General features: G+C 45.7%; 1 protein-coding gene across 1 annotated transcript in view; it reads right to left on the bottom strand.

The window, feature by feature from the left end:
- Window positions 1-18,661, bottom strand: part of brwd1 (bromodomain and WD repeat domain containing 1) — a 57,605-nt gene that overhangs the window by 22,656 nt on the left and 16,288 nt on the right. The window contains exons 5-17 of the mRNA XM_012958039.3: window positions 17,033-17,180; window positions 16,413-16,511; window positions 16,134-16,294; window positions 15,390-15,611; window positions 14,394-14,494; window positions 14,239-14,309; window positions 13,950-14,050; window positions 13,655-13,695; window positions 10,509-10,610; window positions 9,905-10,046; window positions 9,526-9,660; window positions 7,647-7,775; window positions 811-1,036 (exon numbers count right to left, since the gene is read on the bottom strand). Coding sequence (XP_012813493.1) covers window positions 811-1,036; window positions 7,647-7,775; window positions 9,526-9,660; window positions 9,905-10,046; window positions 10,509-10,610; window positions 13,655-13,695; window positions 13,950-14,050; window positions 14,239-14,309; window positions 14,394-14,494; window positions 15,390-15,611; window positions 16,134-16,294; window positions 16,413-16,511; window positions 17,033-17,180 — 1,678 coding nt within the window. The remainder of the gene's footprint in view (window positions 1-810; window positions 1,037-7,646; window positions 7,776-9,525; window positions 9,661-9,904; window positions 10,047-10,508; window positions 10,611-13,654; window positions 13,696-13,949; window positions 14,051-14,238; window positions 14,310-14,393; window positions 14,495-15,389; window positions 15,612-16,133; window positions 16,295-16,412; window positions 16,512-17,032; window positions 17,181-18,661) is intronic.

Below are 18,661 nucleotides of genomic sequence, written 5' to 3'. Positions count from 1 at the left end.
ATATATGCTAAACCTTTAAGGGGGCCATACACAGACCTATTCAGCAGCTTATCTGACCATGTATGGGCACGAATGACGGGCCTGCCTGACCAACATCTGGCCTGAAATTGGGCAGATCTTGATCTGGCAGGTTTAATTTTTATGTCGGGCTAATGGCTCCTATGCCCACGGCTCTAATTTGATCCGATAATTTATCCCGTAGGTGGGGATATCAGGAGAAGATCCGCTCGCTTGGCGAGGTCTTGCCATGTATGCCCACTTTTAGGCTGGTGCGGTAAGTTCAGTGTATTAAAATATGACATTTCTATCCATATCCATTTTTTTAGGCTTTAGTATGGATAATACTTACTATACTGGCAGTACCTCTAAACAGATAACCTCTGGTCTCGTACAGTGTCACTGCCATTCACAAACTAACAGTAATAAAAAGTCATGTTCCAGTTTTTTTTTTATAGGAAAATGTTGACCCCTTTACATAAATCCCCTGCACAAAAAAAAAAGTCAATGCCCCGAATTTCTGCCATGCTTTTGCCCTGTCCCATACCACTAAGCATGCTTTGGTGAGCCTGACAGGTTAAAGCACCAATTCCTGGAGAAGCTTAACCTTACTAAAAAGCAGCTAATTTTATCCCTGATGCATCAAGCCATGACTAACTAATAAATAGGTTTCAAGATTTCCTTAGATCCCTACTTTTTACGTAATAACAATAAAAAATATAAATATGGAATAACTATTAAGACTTTTCAAACACTACTAAATAGAGCTCTGTAGAGTTTTATAAGCGTTTATTTTGCCATAACTCCTCTTACTAGTTTCCATATATCCCAGCTGAGGAATTAAGTGCTCATCTTCAAAATTCTCTCTTCCTGGCACCAGGCGCTGAAACTTTGGTTCGTGGGGATTCCCATCACTATCCACCAAGAACGCAGGGGGCATAAGATGAGGTGCCAGCTGGGTTTGCTCGTCCAACACATAATGATTTCCATCAATACACAGAGGCCTATAGTCCGTATGGAAAAACATTTCATCTGGAATCTAGGAGAAAAACAGACACCTGATAAAGATTCTTGTGTAAACAACATATCCTGTACATTTTTCTTAAAGGAACAGTAACACCAAAAAATGAAAGTGTATAAAAGTAACTAAAATATAATGTGCTGCTGCCCTGCACTGGTAAAAGTTGTGTGTTAAATTCAGAAAATCTACTATAATTTATATAAATAAGCTGCTATGTAGCCATGGAGGCAGCCATTCAAAAGGAGAAAATGCACAGTCATTTAGCAGATAACAGATAAAACACTATTGTATTCTACAGAACTTATCTGTTATCTGCTATGTAACCTGTGCCTTTTCTCCTTTTTTCCAGCTTGAATGGCTGCCCCCGTGGCTACACAGCAGCTTATTATATAAATTATAGTAGTGTTACTGTAGCAAACACACCAGTTTTACCAGTGCAGGGCAACAGTGCATTATATTTTTATTACTTTAAAGCTCTTTCATTTTTTGGTGTTACGGTTCCTTTAATAATGCAAGGTGGTAATTCTGTAAAACTATAAACACACAGGGACAGAATTTATCAATTATAAGTCAGCAAAAGAGAACTCCAATATCCTATACAAGCAAAAAAGGAGATTTTGTGATTACTCACCGTTAAATCCTTTTCTCTTAGGACGTCTGTGGGACACAGGGACCATGGGTATAGTATCTACCAGCAGGAGGCAGGACACTAGAAGAGGAAGAAGAGGAAAAGGCCCCTCCTCCCTGCTACTATACCCCCTGTAGCTTCCTTAGAGCGCCAGTTTTGTCAACAAAGAAAGAGACAGTATAACTTAACTATCTACATAAGCAGAAAACTTTCCAGAGGAACCGGTTCAGGGGGGGAAGCCCTGTGTCCCACAGACGTCCTAAGAGAAAAGGATTTAACGGTGAGTAATCACAAAATCTCCTTTTCTCTTACAGGTGTCTGTGGGACACAGGGACCATGGGGACATACCAAAGCTGCCCCAACAGAAGAAAGGGTGGGAGAAACGGTTTTAGGTAACTGCGGCTTGCAGCACCTTTCTCCCGAAATGAGCATCAGATGCCGCAAAAATCTCAAATCTGTAAAATTTAGTGAAGGAATGAATGGAGGACCATGTGGCGGCCCTACAGACCTGTTCGGCTGAGGCCCTGTTTCTAAAGGCCCAAGAGGTGCTAATTCCCCGAGTCGAGTGAGCCCTGAGATAAAGGGGCGGCTGTTTGCCTCTGGCAATGTATGCTCTGCGGATGGCTTCCCTAATCCAACGGGATAAGGTAGCCTTGGAGGCCGGAAAACCCTTTTGGGGGCCAGCGGGCACAATGAAGAGAGCTGAGGACTGGCGAATGTCCTTGGTGCGGTGGAGGTAGAACTTTAACGCCCGGACCGGGTCCAAGGCGTGCAAGGCTACTTCCTTAGGCGAGGAAGGCTTAGGACAAAAGGACGGAATGGTGATGTCCTGGTTGATGTGAAAGGAAGAGCCGACCTTAGGCACGAAGGAAGGCAAGGTTCTGAGGACCGCCCGGTCTTCATGGAATACGAGGTATGGCTGGAGATGCGAAAGAGCCGAGATCTCAGACACCCTGCGAGCTGAAGAGATGGCTAGGAGAAAGACTGTTTTCCAGGTGAGCCATGCCAAAGGTATGCTACCCAGGGGCTCGAATGGGGGCCCCTGAAGAACTGTGAGAACTAGGTTAAGGTCCCATGGAGGGATGGGATCGCGAAAGGGAGGACGAAGTCGAGAGACTCCCTGTAAGAAGGTGGCTATGTCCGGTAGGGTGGCCAGGCGACGTTGGAAGAGGACAGATAGTGCCGAGATCTGAGATTTAAGGGATCCCAGTGAAAGACCCTTGGAAAGCCCCGACTGAAGGAAGGAGAGGAGGCGGGGTAAGGAGAAGGTCTGGAAGGAATAGCCCTCCGTGTCGCACCAATCCTTAAATATCCTCCAAACATGGTGGTAGGTTCTGGAGGAAACCGGCCTACGGGCGGCCATCATGGTGCGGATGACCTCGGGAGAGAAACCCTTGCGTTGGAGCACTAGGGACTCAAGAGCCAGGCCGTCAAATTCAGGAATGCCGGGTCCGGGTGGTGGATCGGGCCTTGGGAGAGAAGGTCGGGAACCAGGGGAAGGTTCCAGGGTTCGGCCCTGCTGAGAGCTACCAGCTCGGAGAACCAGGCCCTTTTTAGCCAAAAGGGGGCCAAGGATCACCGGGTTGGAACCGGCCTTGATCTTCTTGATGACTCTGGGCAGAAGAGGAAGCGGGGGGAATACGTAAGCCAGAGGGAGGTCCCAACTGGCCGTGAGAGCATCTGCTGCCAGAGCTAGAGGGTCGCGGCAACTGGCCATGAATTGAGGGACTTGCCGGTTCAGGCGAGATGCCATGAGGTCTATGCTCGGGAGACCCCATCGATCGACGATGTCCTGAAAGATACTTGGACTTAGGGCCCACTCTCCTGGGTCGAGCTGCTGCCGGCTGAGGTAATCGGCCTGCCAGTTCTCGAGACCCGGGATGTAGACTGCTGTCAGCCGGGAGTCCTGGGCCTCCGCCCAGGTCAGAATAAGGCTGACCTCCCTGAGAGCTTGACGGCTTCGGGTTCCGCCTTGATGATTTAGGTAGGCAACCGTGGTGGCGTTGTCGGATTGTACCTTGATGGCCTGTCCCCGAAGAAGGTGTTGCCAGTGCAATAGAGCCAGACGGACTGCCCGGATCTCCAGGATGTTGATGGGAAGGAGAGCTTCGGTCTTTGACCAGGTCCCTTGAGCTGAGAGGTGGTCCAGAACTGCTCCCCAACCCTTGAGGCTGGCATCCATGGTCAGAAGGCGCCAGTGAGGTTCCTGGAGGGGGCGCCCCCTGGCAAGGTGAGGTGTGTTGAGCCACCATGCAAGAGAAGTCTTCGTCTTGGGGCGGATCTGGATTCTCTGGGACAGACTGGTGCGTGTCCACTGATCCAGGATGTTCCACTGAAGGTCGCGCAGATGAAACTGTGCGAAGGGCACGGCTTCTATGGACGACACCATGGACCCCAGTACCTGCATGGCAAAACGGATGGATGGGCCCTGTGATTGGATCAGCCGACGCGTCAAGTCCTGAATTCGGGAGATCTTTTCCGGGGGGAGGAACACCCTCTGCTGGGCTGTGTCGAAGATCATGCCCAGGAAGGGCATTCGACGGGATGGAGTGAGTCGTGATTTCTCCAAGTTGATCTTCCAACCCAGGGAAGTTAGGGTTGAAGTGACCAGTTCCAATTGGGATGTCGCAGCCGACTGGGATGGCGCCTTGAGAAGAAGGTCGTCCAGATATGGGGTGATTGACACCCCTTGAGCCCTGAGAGACGCTGCTACCGCTGCCATGATCTTGGTAAAAATGCGAGGTGCCGAGGTGAGCCCGAAGGGAAGAGCCGTGAACTGGAAGTGGAGGTTCTTGACCGCAATCTTAAGTATTTCCAATGGGGAGGGAAAATGGGGACGTGGAGGTAAGCGTCCTTTATGTCTAGCGCCACTAGGTATTCGTTGTGACCCATGGCCGCAATGACTGACCTGAGTGATTCCATTTTGAACCGAGAGAAGCGAAGGAAGGTGTTGAGCTTCTTGAGGTCTAGGATGGGTCGAAAGGACCCGTCTCGTTTTGGAACGAGAAAGAGATTGGAATAATATCCCCGGAACCTCTCCTCGGGAGGCACTTGCATGATCACTCTCTCGTCCAGGAGGTCTTGTATGATGGCGAGAAATGCGGACTGTTTGGGAGGGTCCTGAGAGAGCCGGGACATGAAGAACCGGCTCGGAGGGGTAGCCAGAAACTCGAGACGGTAGCCGAAGGATACCACTCGGTGTACCCAGGGATCGGAAGTAAGACGAAGCCAGGCCTCGCGGAACTGGCGAAGCCTGCCTCCTACGGGAGGAGGACTTACTGCCCGGGGGTAGTCATGTGGAAGAGGACTTGTCGGTGGGCTTGGATTGGGGACGCCTACCCTGCCAGGAGTATTTGGTCCGCGCTTGGAACCTGGGTTTTCCCGCGGGGTTCTGCGTGGAGGAGTCCCTGGAGGAAGAGACCTTGGAGCCCCTGGGGCGAAAAAAGCGACCCCTGCGAAAGGAAGGGCGAGTCCGAGGCTGGGGAAGGAAGGTGCTCTTCCCCCCAGTGGCTTGGCTGATTATCTTGTCGAGTTCTGGCCCGAATAGGAGCTTGCCCTTAAAGGGGAGAGTGGTGAGGGACTTCTTAGAGGACATGTCAGCGGACCAGAGCTTGAGCCAGAGGGAACGGCGTGCCGCTACAGCCAGGGCTGAGGTACGACTGATGGCCTGGGCCGAGTCCAGGGAAGCTTCGCATAGGTACTCGTTGGCGTCACGAATTTGGGAGGCTAAGAGGGACAATTCCTGTCTGGAAGAGCCCGAGGATATGCCTTCTAAGAGCGAATTGGACCAGGTTTGAACTGCCCGGGAAACCCAGGCCGAGGCCAAGGTGGGACGGAGGCTTTCTCCAGCTGAAGTAAATGTTGCTCTGAGGAAACCCTCCATCTTTTTATCCATCGGATCCTTAAAGGAGGAGGAATCCGGGACAGGAAGGGCGGTGTTCTTGGATAAGCGGGACACCGGAGCGTCTACCAAAGGAGGGGTAGACCATTTCTCCAGGGTCTCTTGTGGAAAGGGATACGAGCGTTGGAAACGCCGTGAGGTCTGGAATCGCCTCTCAGGGTGATCCCACTCCGCTTGGATAAGGGAGTCCAATTGATCATGGGGAGGAAAAACCGAGGCGGTCTTTTTCTGACGCTTGAAGAGAGAGGCAGAAGACTCTAGAGAGGATTCTGGAGTCTTGAGGTCAAGGCAGGTCATTACTGAAGCAATGAGAGCCTCAATGGCCTCTGGTGACGATCTAGATGCGTCCTCCGGGTCGTCTGGCCCGTCGGAGGAAATTTCCCCCTCGCTTAGGGAGTGGTCCTCCCAAGTAGCCGAGGCGTGGAGAGACTCTGAGTCGCTGTAGTCATCCAAGCGGAGAAAGGCTTGCCGCTTGAGGGACTTAGGAGGATGAGGTTCCTCCCTATCTAACCTGTCCAGTAGCTTATCAAGGCAGGCTGCAAGCTTGGGAATGCCGGTGGAAAGCTGGGCCGCCCATAAGGGAGGATCCTGTTGGGAAGAGGAAGCTTGCGCTTGAGCATCCAGAGCCAGTGCTGGAGTAGGGTCCCCCCCTGCTAATTCTGAACTGGGGGGCAATGGCACGTCCGGAGCCTGGGACTGGGTCTCAGCCGGAATTTTGGAGCAAGAGGAACAAAGAGGTTCCTTTCTTCCAGATGGAAGACGTTTGCAGCATCTGGCGCATGCTAGGTATTTTACCTTTGAGGAGCTAGAAGCCCCCCTGGAAAAGGGGCCTTCTGCCATGACAGAAAAGGAGCAAGACAAGCAGTCCTACAATGGTCAGCAGATAAACGCAAAAAAGACAGGCAGGCTTTAATGCAAGTCAATGCAAGGGAGATAGGGGAATTCCCCCTCCTTACACCTTAGGATAACTTTTTTTTTTTTTTTTTTTTTATATAAAAGGTGTAAGGGAATATATGAGGCAATTAGGCACAGATATAATTCAATACATAAGTAATTGTATGCTTCCCAAGCAGAAAATACCCTCACATAACTCAGCAAGTAATACAGTCCCCTCAACCCTGGAGGGGTTACCCGATCAGACAGACCCAACCGCGCTAAAAGCCCAGCCTTGCCCTCCTGAAATTCCCCTAATAGTGCCCCCTCTGCCAATGATACCGTCCCTGTGTCCGGAGAGCCAAGGAGAGCCCTTGAGGATGCGACCGTTCAGGATGGAGAGCGGAGCAGAATGGCGCGAAGGAGGAAAGTGCGCGAACAGAGGCGCACAAAAAAATGGCGGCGCGTAGTGACGTCATCCGGAAGGGACGGTGGAACGCATGGGGCCGCGGTGGAACGCATGGGGACCGGCAGAGGGACCGCTGAAGGTACTGAGGCGAGGGGGGCTGTTTAGGTAGGCTGGCAGGCTGAGCAGGCAGGCTGGGAGCTGAACTGACCTGGGGTGCAGCTGAGAAGGAGGAAGCGCCGGACAGCGTCTGCACTCACAGGTAGAGGCAGGGAATCTGTGTGGCCCGCTCAGAGAGTCTTACTGGCCCCATTGCTTGAGTCCCACGTAGGGGGAAGCCTGTGGAGGGAACTGCAGTAGGCCCTATAGGTCGACCCCTGGTGCCAGAATAATCTGGCCGCAGACTTCAGAGAGCTGTAAGATCCTGTCTCCTGAGGACACTCGAAAAAACTGGCGCTCTAAGGAAGCTACAGGGGGTATAGTAGCAGGGAGGAGGGGCCTTTTCCTCTTCTTCCTCTTCTAGTGTCCTGCCTCCTGCTGGTAGATACTATACCCATGGTCCCTGTGTCCCACAGACACCTGTAAGAGAAAAGAGCAGTGGAGTAGTCTTCTAGCAAACTGTCTGTTCGCCTTTTGATAAATATCTCCCTTGGAATCCAAAATTGTACAATCAAAAACCAGTGGAAGAGACAGGCTCTGTGGTTGGTGGAGCCTTCTGTAAATCAAAGCCTATCGCTGGAAGCAGCAGAACAGCCTGGGGAACACTGAGCAAACATTTAGGCAGTACTGGATTAATACGGGGACATAGATCTAGACTCACCTTTTCATAAGGCTTACTGCAACCAAATCCAAAAATGAGCAAGTGGCCGTGGGAATCTGTGCTTGCTATGTGTTGACCATCTACAGACAATTTGCAGTCCAAAATGGCACCGTGTCCCTCGTGTTCGATCTTGAAAAACAGAAAGGTTAGCAGCAAATTGAAAATTGCTGACTGACAAAAAAACCCCCAAAAACCTTTCATAAAGATAAAAAACTAAGATATTTATCACACCGTGGGTGTGTTATTTCAGATCTTACTTCTCGGCTAAATGTAATCAAAACCTGCTCCTAAGGGGCGGGGGAGTTAACATTCCATAATAGGAATTCCTAATCTGAACTCCTCTAGTTATCCCATCTGGATACATTAATGGCAAGGTCACATGGGGCAGATTGTCAGCAAGCTGTATAAGTGCAGGCTGACAATCCCCCCCCTATGCTTAAAAATACTTCTAGTTGTGCCTGCACCTGGAAGCACTGAATCCGCATGGGTACAGGAGAGGGGAGAGAGAAGAGAACTGCTCAGACTCTGGCCCCCGAGTCTAAGAACATGTTTACAAAAGGGAGACGAGAAATCCTGTGTTTCTTTTGATAGAGGACTCTGAGTGGTGTTTCTGTGAGTGCTTATGGCTGTATATACATAGACCTTTCTGATAAAGCTTACTTAGTTTTTACCTTTCCTTCTCCTTTAAGCATAGGAGTGCATTGTTAGCCTGCACTTATACGCTGGCTAAGTTAGTTAGAAAATGGATCTGACACTCCCAGAAATACATTTTCATCAAAACAATTACAGAGGGGGTTAGTATGTTATAGAATGGTCTATTCTTAGCAAGTTTTCAATTGGTCTTCATTTTTTATAGTTTTTGAATTATTTGCCTTCCTCTTATGACCCTTTCCAGCTTTCAAATGGGGGTCATAGCACCCAAAACAACTATTCCCCTGTGAGGCTACAATTTTATTGTTACTCTTTATTACTCATCTTTCTATATAGTCCCTCCTGTATTTATATTCCTGTCTCTCTTTCAAACCACTGCCTGGTTGCTAGGTTAAATTGGACCCTAGCAACCAGTTTGCTGCTAAAATTCCAAACTAAATAACTCAAAACCCACAAATAATAAAACATGAAAACCAATTGCAAATTGTCTCAGAATAGCAGTCTCTAGTCTACATCATAGTAAAAGGAAATATAAAGATGAATATAAATAGGTTATACTGGTATTTTAAGAGCTGGTTTTCACAGTTACAGTGGAAGGGTCTTCAAAAGACATCTATTCTGTAAACTGCTGTGGTCAGTATTTTACGACCTGTGGCCAGATTGCACTGAAAATGACCACCAGGGGTCACACTTTGTTTCAAGGCCCCTGGCCTTAGTGGCTGGCACAATAAGGATTAACTGAAAGTAAGCCCTGGCACATTAAGGGTGAAGACACGGGGCTACTTAGTATTAGCTACTCATGACGGTTAATAAATGCCAGAAAATCCCCTGCCATAGACAATACTGAGAATTGCCTCTACTAAAACACACAGACAATTATCAGTAAATGATCAGCATTGTCTATTTTAGTAGCTGTGACAAGTAGCTGCTACTAGTAGCTCCGTTTCAACCTAAGGCAGGGAGATAGTCTAAAGCTGGCAACACACGTGGCGATTTTCGATCTTTCGTGCGACCACCGATCACCGATTGGCGATATCAGCAGCCTCCTGCGATATCGGTTGCCTCGCCGACTTGGCATACACACACCGAATATTGTACGAAACGAGGTTTCATACAACATTATCGGTGCGTGTATGGCCACCTTAAGGCAAGCAACACATCAGGACTGGCAGGCAAGGGTTAATAGAGGATCAGACAAATTACACCACTTCCACAGAAACAGCCTTACCGTATTACAGTAGCACTTTATTTGATCTCCCTTGTTAACATCCCAAATAATGATTTTCCCATCATATCCTGCGGAGATCATCACTCTGGAATCAAAGGGATGAGGCTCTAAAACATATATGTCATTTTGATGTCCCTGGGATAAAATAAAGCATATGTTACTACATGGTGACATCCATGTTTACTAACGTGATACTTTCAAATACTACGCAACAACAAATAATGACTTTTCTTGAATGTTTTATGTAAATAATCACCCACTGGCTTTCTTTAAATGTATTTTTAATGTTTTAAAGGAATGACTCACATAGCTTATTCCACGGACTTACCCCAAAGGCACCCCATCCCCTCAATAAATGAACAAGCAGGCCCAGACTTACAGACAAAACCCGAAGCAGTTTCCCAGTACGGGACTCCCACACCTTGAGAGAACGGAGATTGCTTGCAGTAACAACAGTGGCATCAGTGAGATCCCAAGTAATCATCAATACCTTCGGTCTCGTGAGCTGCTCTTCCTCCTCACTAGAAGAAAACCAAATGTATTTTATATATATTACTAAAATCTATTGTACCCAGTCTAATACCCAAGCCATTAGGGTGAAGACACACAGAGTTACTTATTAGCAGCTACTTGTCGCGGCTACTAAACACCAGAAAGTCCCCTGCCATAAACAATACTGAGAATTGCCTCTGCTAAAACACACAGACAATGATCAGTAAATGATCAGCATTGTCTATTTCTGTAGCCACGAGAAGTAGCCGCTACTAGTTGCTCCGTGTGTCTTCACCCTTATAGTGATGTCACGTGTGAGCTTTTTTCAGCAAATGACAATAAGTACAACCTCAATCACAGACAAAAGTCAGCAGAAGCCTGTGGCCACAAGAAGAGAACACAAAGGTATATTCCGTACATGAAAATTCATTACATAGGTGATGTCAGCAACTAAGAATATAATGTTTTAGTTTTAAACCAGAACCATTTACCTGTCTTTATCACCCTCTCTCATGTCAAGCCTAATGCTTTTCCAGTTCTGCTCATGTAAATACCAGATTCGAGCTGTTCCGTCATTGCTTCCACTTACAAACCTTAAAACAAAAACATAAGTGCTCTGGTGAACATTTTACATTCAACTACTTGTATTACTACTACTTGTATTAACTACTTGAACTTGTAAACGTGTAACTATCTGCAAAAAGTCCTCCTTTCCACCTTTTGCCAAGTTCTGATTGATGGCTTTTCCAACGTCCTAGCATCTTCTGATCCTCGTCTCCCACTACCTGATCCTGCTTCAATTGCCAGGTTCTGATCAATGGCACTCCAACTGCCAATTTTTGATCTCTGCCTCTCTCACAGTGCTCCTACTGTCTTAAGGTCCACATACACTGGCAGATCCCTGGGGCCAAACAATCGAATTATAACGACGGGTATATGTAAAGTCAGTTCGGGGACTGCGTCAACGAGCCGATGCGGTCCCCGATCCGACTAGATTTTCTAGCCTGCCCGATTTCAGGCCAGATATCGGTCAGGCAGGCCCGTCGGAAGTGCCAAGGGACCAATATCAGCAGCTACTATCGGCCCGTGTATGGGGGCCTTTACTATATTCTGCCAAGTTCAGGCCAATCTCCCACTGTCCTGCTAACTCCTGGGTTCCCATGATCCACCATGCAAAAATTCCGATTTCTGTCCCGACTGTTGCACCATCTTCTGCTTTGTCTCTCCAACTGTGCCCCTACTGCCTTACCATCTTCTGTGAAGTGTTAACTTCCGTGTCTCACTCCCATTGCCCCATCTCAAGTCTCTGACTCTCTCACTGATTCCTACCTCCACCATCTTTATCAAAGGTCCCTAACACTGTTTTTCCCACTGAGTTCGAACTATCTACTGCCCAATTATGATCCTACCTCTCACTGTTCCCTTTAGCCCACCTACTTTTCCAAAGTTCTGATGCCTGCCTATACCATGTTATGCTGTCTATCCCAACATCTGTCCAAGCTTCTCCACTGTGTTCCTCGACCATGTTTCATCTATCCCACAAAGCTCCCTTAAGATAGGTATCTTTACCTATAAATGTGTTCACTCTACAGCAGGGATCCCCAACCAGTGGCTCAGGGGCAACACATTGCTCTCCAACTCCTTGGATGTTGCTCCCAGTGGCCTCAAAGCAGGGGCTTATTTTTGAATTTCTGGCTTTTGGGCAAGTTTTGGTTGCATAAGAACCAGGTGTACTGCCAAACAGAGCCTTCTATAGCCAATAACAGTCATTATTTGGTACCCCAGGAACATGTTTTATGGTTGTGTTGCTCCCCAAGTCTTTTTATATATTAATGTTGCTCACAGGGAAAAAAGGTTGGGGATCACTGCTCTACAGACAGTACTCCCACTACCAAGCTCATTATCTTCCAATTTGTTACAGATGGAAACATTCTAGCCAACTCTTTAACTGGTCTAAAATATTTATTTTGTATAGTTCTTGATTTATTAGCCCAGATATTTTGCCTTTTTCTGTCTTGCAACCGAAAATGCAAGTTGCCTGGGTCACTTTAGATAGGCACAGAAAACAAATGTAAAATACTCAAACCACAAAAAAATAACTAATGAAGACTTGCAAAATGTCTTTGAATATTAAGGTCTTCCTTAAACTATAGGCTGATTTAGAGGTGAAATGGCCTTCAGCCCAAACAAATTCTATAGAACAAGTGCTACTTTTGCCCTCATGTATAAACAGGGCAACTACAGTGGCTCCTCCATGTGGTATTTCCCACAAGTCTATAAGACATTCAGTTACAAATATAGAAACATCCCATACTTTTGTCTTGTTAAAATGCATTAGAATCGCTTCTCTGGATTAACAGAGCATTCCGAATCCAGTTGCACATCCTCCAGCTGTTAATCCATTATTACAACATACACACCATTTGTCCCACCACCAATGCCCCGCCCACCCCCTCCCCCAAGCGCCTAGCTAACAAAAGGCTTCATTTTCTAGCCCTGCTTAAACAAACTGTTCATAATGCTCTGCCTCTTCAGTCTCTCTCCACCTGCTGCTGAACAATAACCCCCCTATGTTAATTGCTAGGGACTTCTGGGAATTGTAGTTTAGAAACGGCTGGAAAGTCACATGTTGTTGCTATAACTATGAAATCAAAGTGTAATATGTCTAAAACGTGTGTGTTTTCAAGAGACACAGAAGCCTTGGACTGTTTGCATTTTGTATGTTACAGAATGTAAGTTACAGAATTGTCTTAGAACTTTTGAATTATGTGCCTTCCTTTCCAGCTTTTAAATGGGGGTCACTGACCCCCAGCAGTCAAAAAAAAAAACTATTGCTTTGTTTGGACACAATTTGTTCATACTTTTTTTTTTTTATCACTTATCTGATCAGTACCTCTCCTGTTCATCTTCCAGTCTCTCAATTTAAGGTGGCCACACACGTGGCAATTTTCGATCTTTCGTGCGACGATCGGTCCAAGATCGGTCCAATCCTCCACTGACGTTCAGGGCTGAATGGTCAGATATGGAGGTAGAAACAATAGGATTTCGACCTCCTTCTGCCGATTCAGCCCTGAAGGCAGACTTTGCTCAGGCGCCTTCTATGGCGCCCGATCAAAATCTTTTAACTTGCCCAATCAGCGAGTCGACTGATATCAGCAGCCTCCTGCGACAGTGGTCGCCTCGCCGAGTTGCCATACACGCACCGAATATCGTACGAAACGAGGTATTATCGGTGTGTGTATGGCCAGCTTAAATCACTGCCTGGTTGCTAGTGTAAACTAAAACCTAGCAACCAGACAGATCCTGCAATTCCAAACTGCAAAAGAATTGATTAACAAAACTATACTTTTTTTCAAAACAGACAAAAAATAAAGACCACCTTGTCTCGTTATATTACTGCTGATATCATACTTAAAGTTATTTTAAAGGTTAACTACCCCTTTAACGGGTAAAAACTTTATACAGCTTAACTCCCATAGTCTCGACTAAATTATGATTTTCACAGACTCGCCAAAACTGCTTAAAAAATGAACTCAGTTAGGCATGTTGTAAAAGTGCTTGTTGTACATTTGCATTCTACATGTGGTAATGAATAGTAAACAATTTGCTGACAGACAAAGCCAATATATGTTCATACCTTTCTCCACTGTTTGCAAACTGGACACTGTCAATTATATCCTAAAAATGGGAAAACAGAATATTTGACAAAATAATTAAGAAAAGAATATTTAACTAAGCAAAAATATACTAGAGATCAATCAATACATCTAACATATGTAAGGAAGTCTATTTTGCAAGCTTTTTTTATTTCAATAAAAACGTTACTGTAGCAACTGCAAGACAAACAGTACACAGAGGATATAAAGCATGAATAAAAAAAAATACAGTAAAAATAATAATAAAGTTGTCTGCATCAAGAGGAATATACGCACATTGTGGCCTTCAAGTTGTATTAGCTTCTTGGGTGTTTCACAGCCAAAAAAATAGATTCTAATGGCACGATCACTGCCCCCTGTTGCCAGGTACATTCCCCCTAAAGGAGCCAAACAGACATTACTGTGTTATAGAACACCATCTACAGATATACAAACATAGTGCTGTAAGACGCCATAGACACTCACTAATTTATTGGGCTGGTGAGGAGCAGTTTGGGCCTCTGTGTCCTTGCAATGCTAGGGCCTATTTTGATTCCCAAGTCCAGGCCTGCCGTTCCCCACTTACCTGCGCTACAGGAACAGCAAAGCATTTGCGCTCCCGGTCCAGATTTTTCAGTAAACTTTATGGGCTGATCTCTGCATTTAGTAGGGACAAACAACAATTAGAAAAACAAATGACAACAATTAAAGGTGAAAACAACTATTACAAATAGGACGCACTTAAACTGTAAGGTGTCCACGTCCCATTCCCAGCAGCAGACTGTTGCATCGCCTCCAGTAGAGATCAGGTACCTCATGGAACCATCGACCAGGGGACTGAACTATAAAACAGTATTGCTAGAAAATAATTGCAAACTAGGAAAGGTTTAAAAGCAACTCCACAAAATGCACTGCAGATTAGAATACAAAGTAAAAACACTACTACGTCACGTATCCCCTTACACACTACCACGTCACAGAGGGTATCACAGGTACATTATGTCACTAAATGATTAGCAATAAATACGGATTACATGGCTGCTCTGAAAGCAGAGCACTAGGCAAAGAATTTAAAAATTAGGCTCTATGGAAATCTGATTATTTTTTGCTTAACGATTTCCAATGACCCCTTAGCTTAAGTGATACTGACACGGAAAAAATGACTTTTCAAATTATGAATCTACATAAAAAATTACCTATAGGTCATATTGATCTTTTTTCACTGTTAGGGCTGGTTATGTATGTAATTGTTGCTTGAAGTTCCTAAACCTGACCTGACTGTCCCTTCTCAGCCTGTCAGTTACAGCTTCTAATGCTAACGGCCTACTGATGCACAAATATGGCCGCCCCCTCATAGAAGAACATGGGGGATCAGATAAGGAATGAAAAAGCATCAGGAAATACTTTTTTAGCAAAATTATAAAGCTCATGCAAAGACACTGTTATGATAGATGTAAAAAAGTTTTCATTTCTGGTGTCAGTATCTCTTTAGCAGCACAGACACCAAAATCATTCCCTAACTAGCTCCAAAATGGCAACCTCCTGCAGACAATTTTGAAGATGTTAACCATTAATGTTATAGCGCTGTTGAACTTCTTTGCTGGTACAGCAAGTTCTGTATATAAAATAAAGCATCTGCAGCCCTATTCAATCATGTCTGGACTTCAGTTCTTATTTGAAGCCATGCACATACCACTGTGTTCACGGTTACAGGAAAAAAAAACCCCACACAATTACCAGCAATGAGGTAACGGAGATAGAGTGGCCCTGGAGCACAGCAACTGGCGCACAGGTTCGGAGAGACCACACACGTATAATTTTTTCACAGCTCGCAGCAGCAATCAGAGTGTTTTCATAGTTCACAGTGAGTTCTGAGACCTCTGCTGAATGGCCTCGTAAAGTGGCAATCAAACGGCCATCGTGTGTCGACCAAATCTTCACCAAGCCATCATCGGCACCCTAGTGAGAACAGAAACACACTAATCAGGTCACTACATAAGAGAAACACCAGTTTAAAAGGTAACCTGTATTAGAGGCCAGGAGTTTCTATTTGAGGAGACTCCAAGTACTAACATACTTCTGCAGATCAAATTTAGATTTATACGCAGTCATGGCCAACCAAAGCACAGGAGCTTTTGTCCAAATTCACACTGAGGCATTACTGGTCAAATGCATAACTTTGCCAATAGAAAAGGGTCTGAGGCTAGTCTCTTCTGGTTTAATTGGAAGCCAATAAGAAACTGCAAATTCACATAAACTACTATACAGTGGGCGAAAAAAGCATTTTAGAAGGTGTTCGGTTATAGTGCTGTTTGCAACAGATAAAAGGCACCAATTTTAGGAATTTCCATTAAACCATTAAAAGAATGCAAACAAAATAAAAATAAGAAAAGTATGTGATCTACTCCACATACTTGTATGGCGAAAGGGTAATGTCTTTTCAAAACCCATGTGCAGAAGGAGAAGGGAAAAGGCACTCACGGTAAATATTCTGTGACCCGTTCGGTCAAACGCCACACAGTAAACGGAAGAGCGGTGACCGAGAATCCGCCTGTGCATCTTCATATGTTGATAAAGCTGCACAGGAAAACCTGATGTAATGCTGAGGGTGCCAGTCAAACGTTTCCCATAATGCACCACCGCTGCAATACACAAAGCAGACATTCAGGAAGTAGCAGACGATCACATCAGTGCAAGGAAATAAAACCTTAAAAAGCTTTCTTATATTTTTCTTATTATTCAGTGCAAAAGCTTTCTTACCAGCGTTTGGGGGAAACCTGATGTTAATAGGCATTTCAGGGGGTCTGCCTCTGTGCAGAGCCGCAAGCATCTGCCTATTCCACTGGACATTCTTGCATCCTGAAAAACATATTTCTTTGCCTTAATAACTCTATATATTGTCACAGATTCCTGGTTGGCCTTTGCAAAAACACAGTACTGTTCCAGAACAATCAATTCCTTAGCCATGATAACGCATGTTTTTTTCTATTAAGGTGGCCGTTCCTTTGGGTCGGTCACTTCTTGCCGTTCCAATTATATGTTTTATTGACTACATTTTGTCTGACGCAAATTTTCTTGATTCTCAAGGATTGCAGGGTTATCTGTCAAAACAACCCTTCTGACCCACCCACCAACACTCCACACATTCCCAGATGGTTGGTTGGGCAGTATGGTCAAAACTGTCCAAACTGTCCAATCAAATCTAGGCATGTATGACCAACGTCTTGAATATACAACCAATGGCCCTCCAACTATTGATCTACAATGCCATACAAGAGAACTAACAAAACATGGAAGGCTGATATCATATGGCAGTCCCCTAATTTAGAACATGAGTGCACAGCTGCCTTATGTATTGTGTGTAGAAATAATACACTTACCTTTCTCTGTCCTTAGAAGAGACTGTTTCCCAGCACCTAATAGAGATCCTGTTTGAACATTACATGGAGTAATGTTGTCAAGTAGAGAGCCGAGATGCTGACAGATTTTAAGTAAATGGTCAGAAGACACGTGATTGTTCGCTGAAACCTAGAAAATACGCAAATCATCTGATGATTAGTACAACATACAGCCTCCATCACCACACAAACACACATTAAAAGGAAATATTAACATTCAGCTTTTTGGCATTACTAATCCCCAGTGGTCCAGGTATTTATTCATTATTGATGAAAAGAGAGCCCACTTCCAGATAAGTGAAGGTGTGCCAACCTTAGTTGCCTGGGATAACTGGTAAGGTATTTAGAGAATAGCCAGCCACTTATATTATCAGTGAATCTTATGTACTTCTTTTATAGTACAAGGATATTTGTCAGTTCAGTAGATGGTTCCTACCCACAATCGGACCAAAGTCATCCTAGTGATGGGCCTCATTAGAGGCCTGCCCCAACCTCCTGATTTTCCGAGGATGAATACAGAAATTTCAACAAAAAAAGTGCCATTTTCAGGTCATCAGGTACTGGAGCACAGCATTCAGTATCATTAATGTATTGTAAACAGCATTTACAGCAATCAGTGCGTGATATGGTCAGGTGCAGGAGCCTCCTTGTTGCGTTTAATAATAATGATATAGGGCAGTGCTGTCCAACTTCTGTTGTACCGAGGGCCGCAATTTTTCCGACCTACGTGGTGGAGGGCCCATAATGGAAGCCAGTTTTGACCACTCCCCTTTTTGAAACTGCACCCACTTGAAACCACACCCATGTTATCACATGACCATACCCATATTAATGGTTGTAGTACAGCAAAAACCTGCCATACTCTGCCTGCCCTACCCTGCCTGTGTGTGCCATACTCTGCCTTCCCTACCCTGCCTGTGTGTGCCATACTCTGCCTTCCCTGCCCTGCCTGTGTGTGCCATACTCTGCCTTCCCTACCCTGCCTGTGTGCCATACTTTCACTATGTTTGCCATTCTTGGCCTGTGTGTGCCATACTCTGCCTGTGTGTGCCATACTCTGCCTGTGTGTGCCATACTCTGCCTGTGTGTGCCATACTCTGCCTGTGTGTGCCATACTCTGCCTGTGTGTGCCATACTCTGCCTGTGTGTGCCATACTCTGCCTGTGTGTGCCATACTCTGCCTGTGTGTGCCATACTCTGCCTGTGTGTGCCATACTCTGCCTGTGTGTGCCATACTCTGCCTGTGTGTGCCATACTCTGCCTGTGTGTGCCATACTCTGCCTGTGTGTGCCATACTCTGCCTGTGTGTGCCATACTCTGCCTGTGTGTGCCATACTCTGCCTGTGTGTGCCATACTCTGCCTGTGTGTGCCATACTCTGCCTGTGTGTGCCATACTCTGCTTGCCCTATGATGCCTGTGTGTATGGCACACACAGGCAGCCTACAGTGACACAATGCTGGCACTGCTCCTAAAGTCTGCACAATAACTATATATTAAAAAACTTTTTAATTGCAGTACCACCTCAGTATATGTTCTTTTTGTAGTGTGCAGGGATTAGTTGTGGGTTTCTACTGCTCCTGAAGTGTGAACAGGGGAACAATATGGGTGAT

Source organism: Xenopus tropicalis, chromosome 2, assembly GCF_000004195.4.
Source record: "Xenopus tropicalis strain Nigerian chromosome 2, UCB_Xtro_10.0, whole genome shotgun sequence".
NCBI lineage: Eukaryota > Metazoa > Chordata > Amphibia > Anura > Pipidae > Xenopus > Xenopus tropicalis.
The sequence above is the reverse complement of the archived record's forward strand: the minus strand, read 5'-3'. Positions and strand labels throughout refer to the sequence as shown.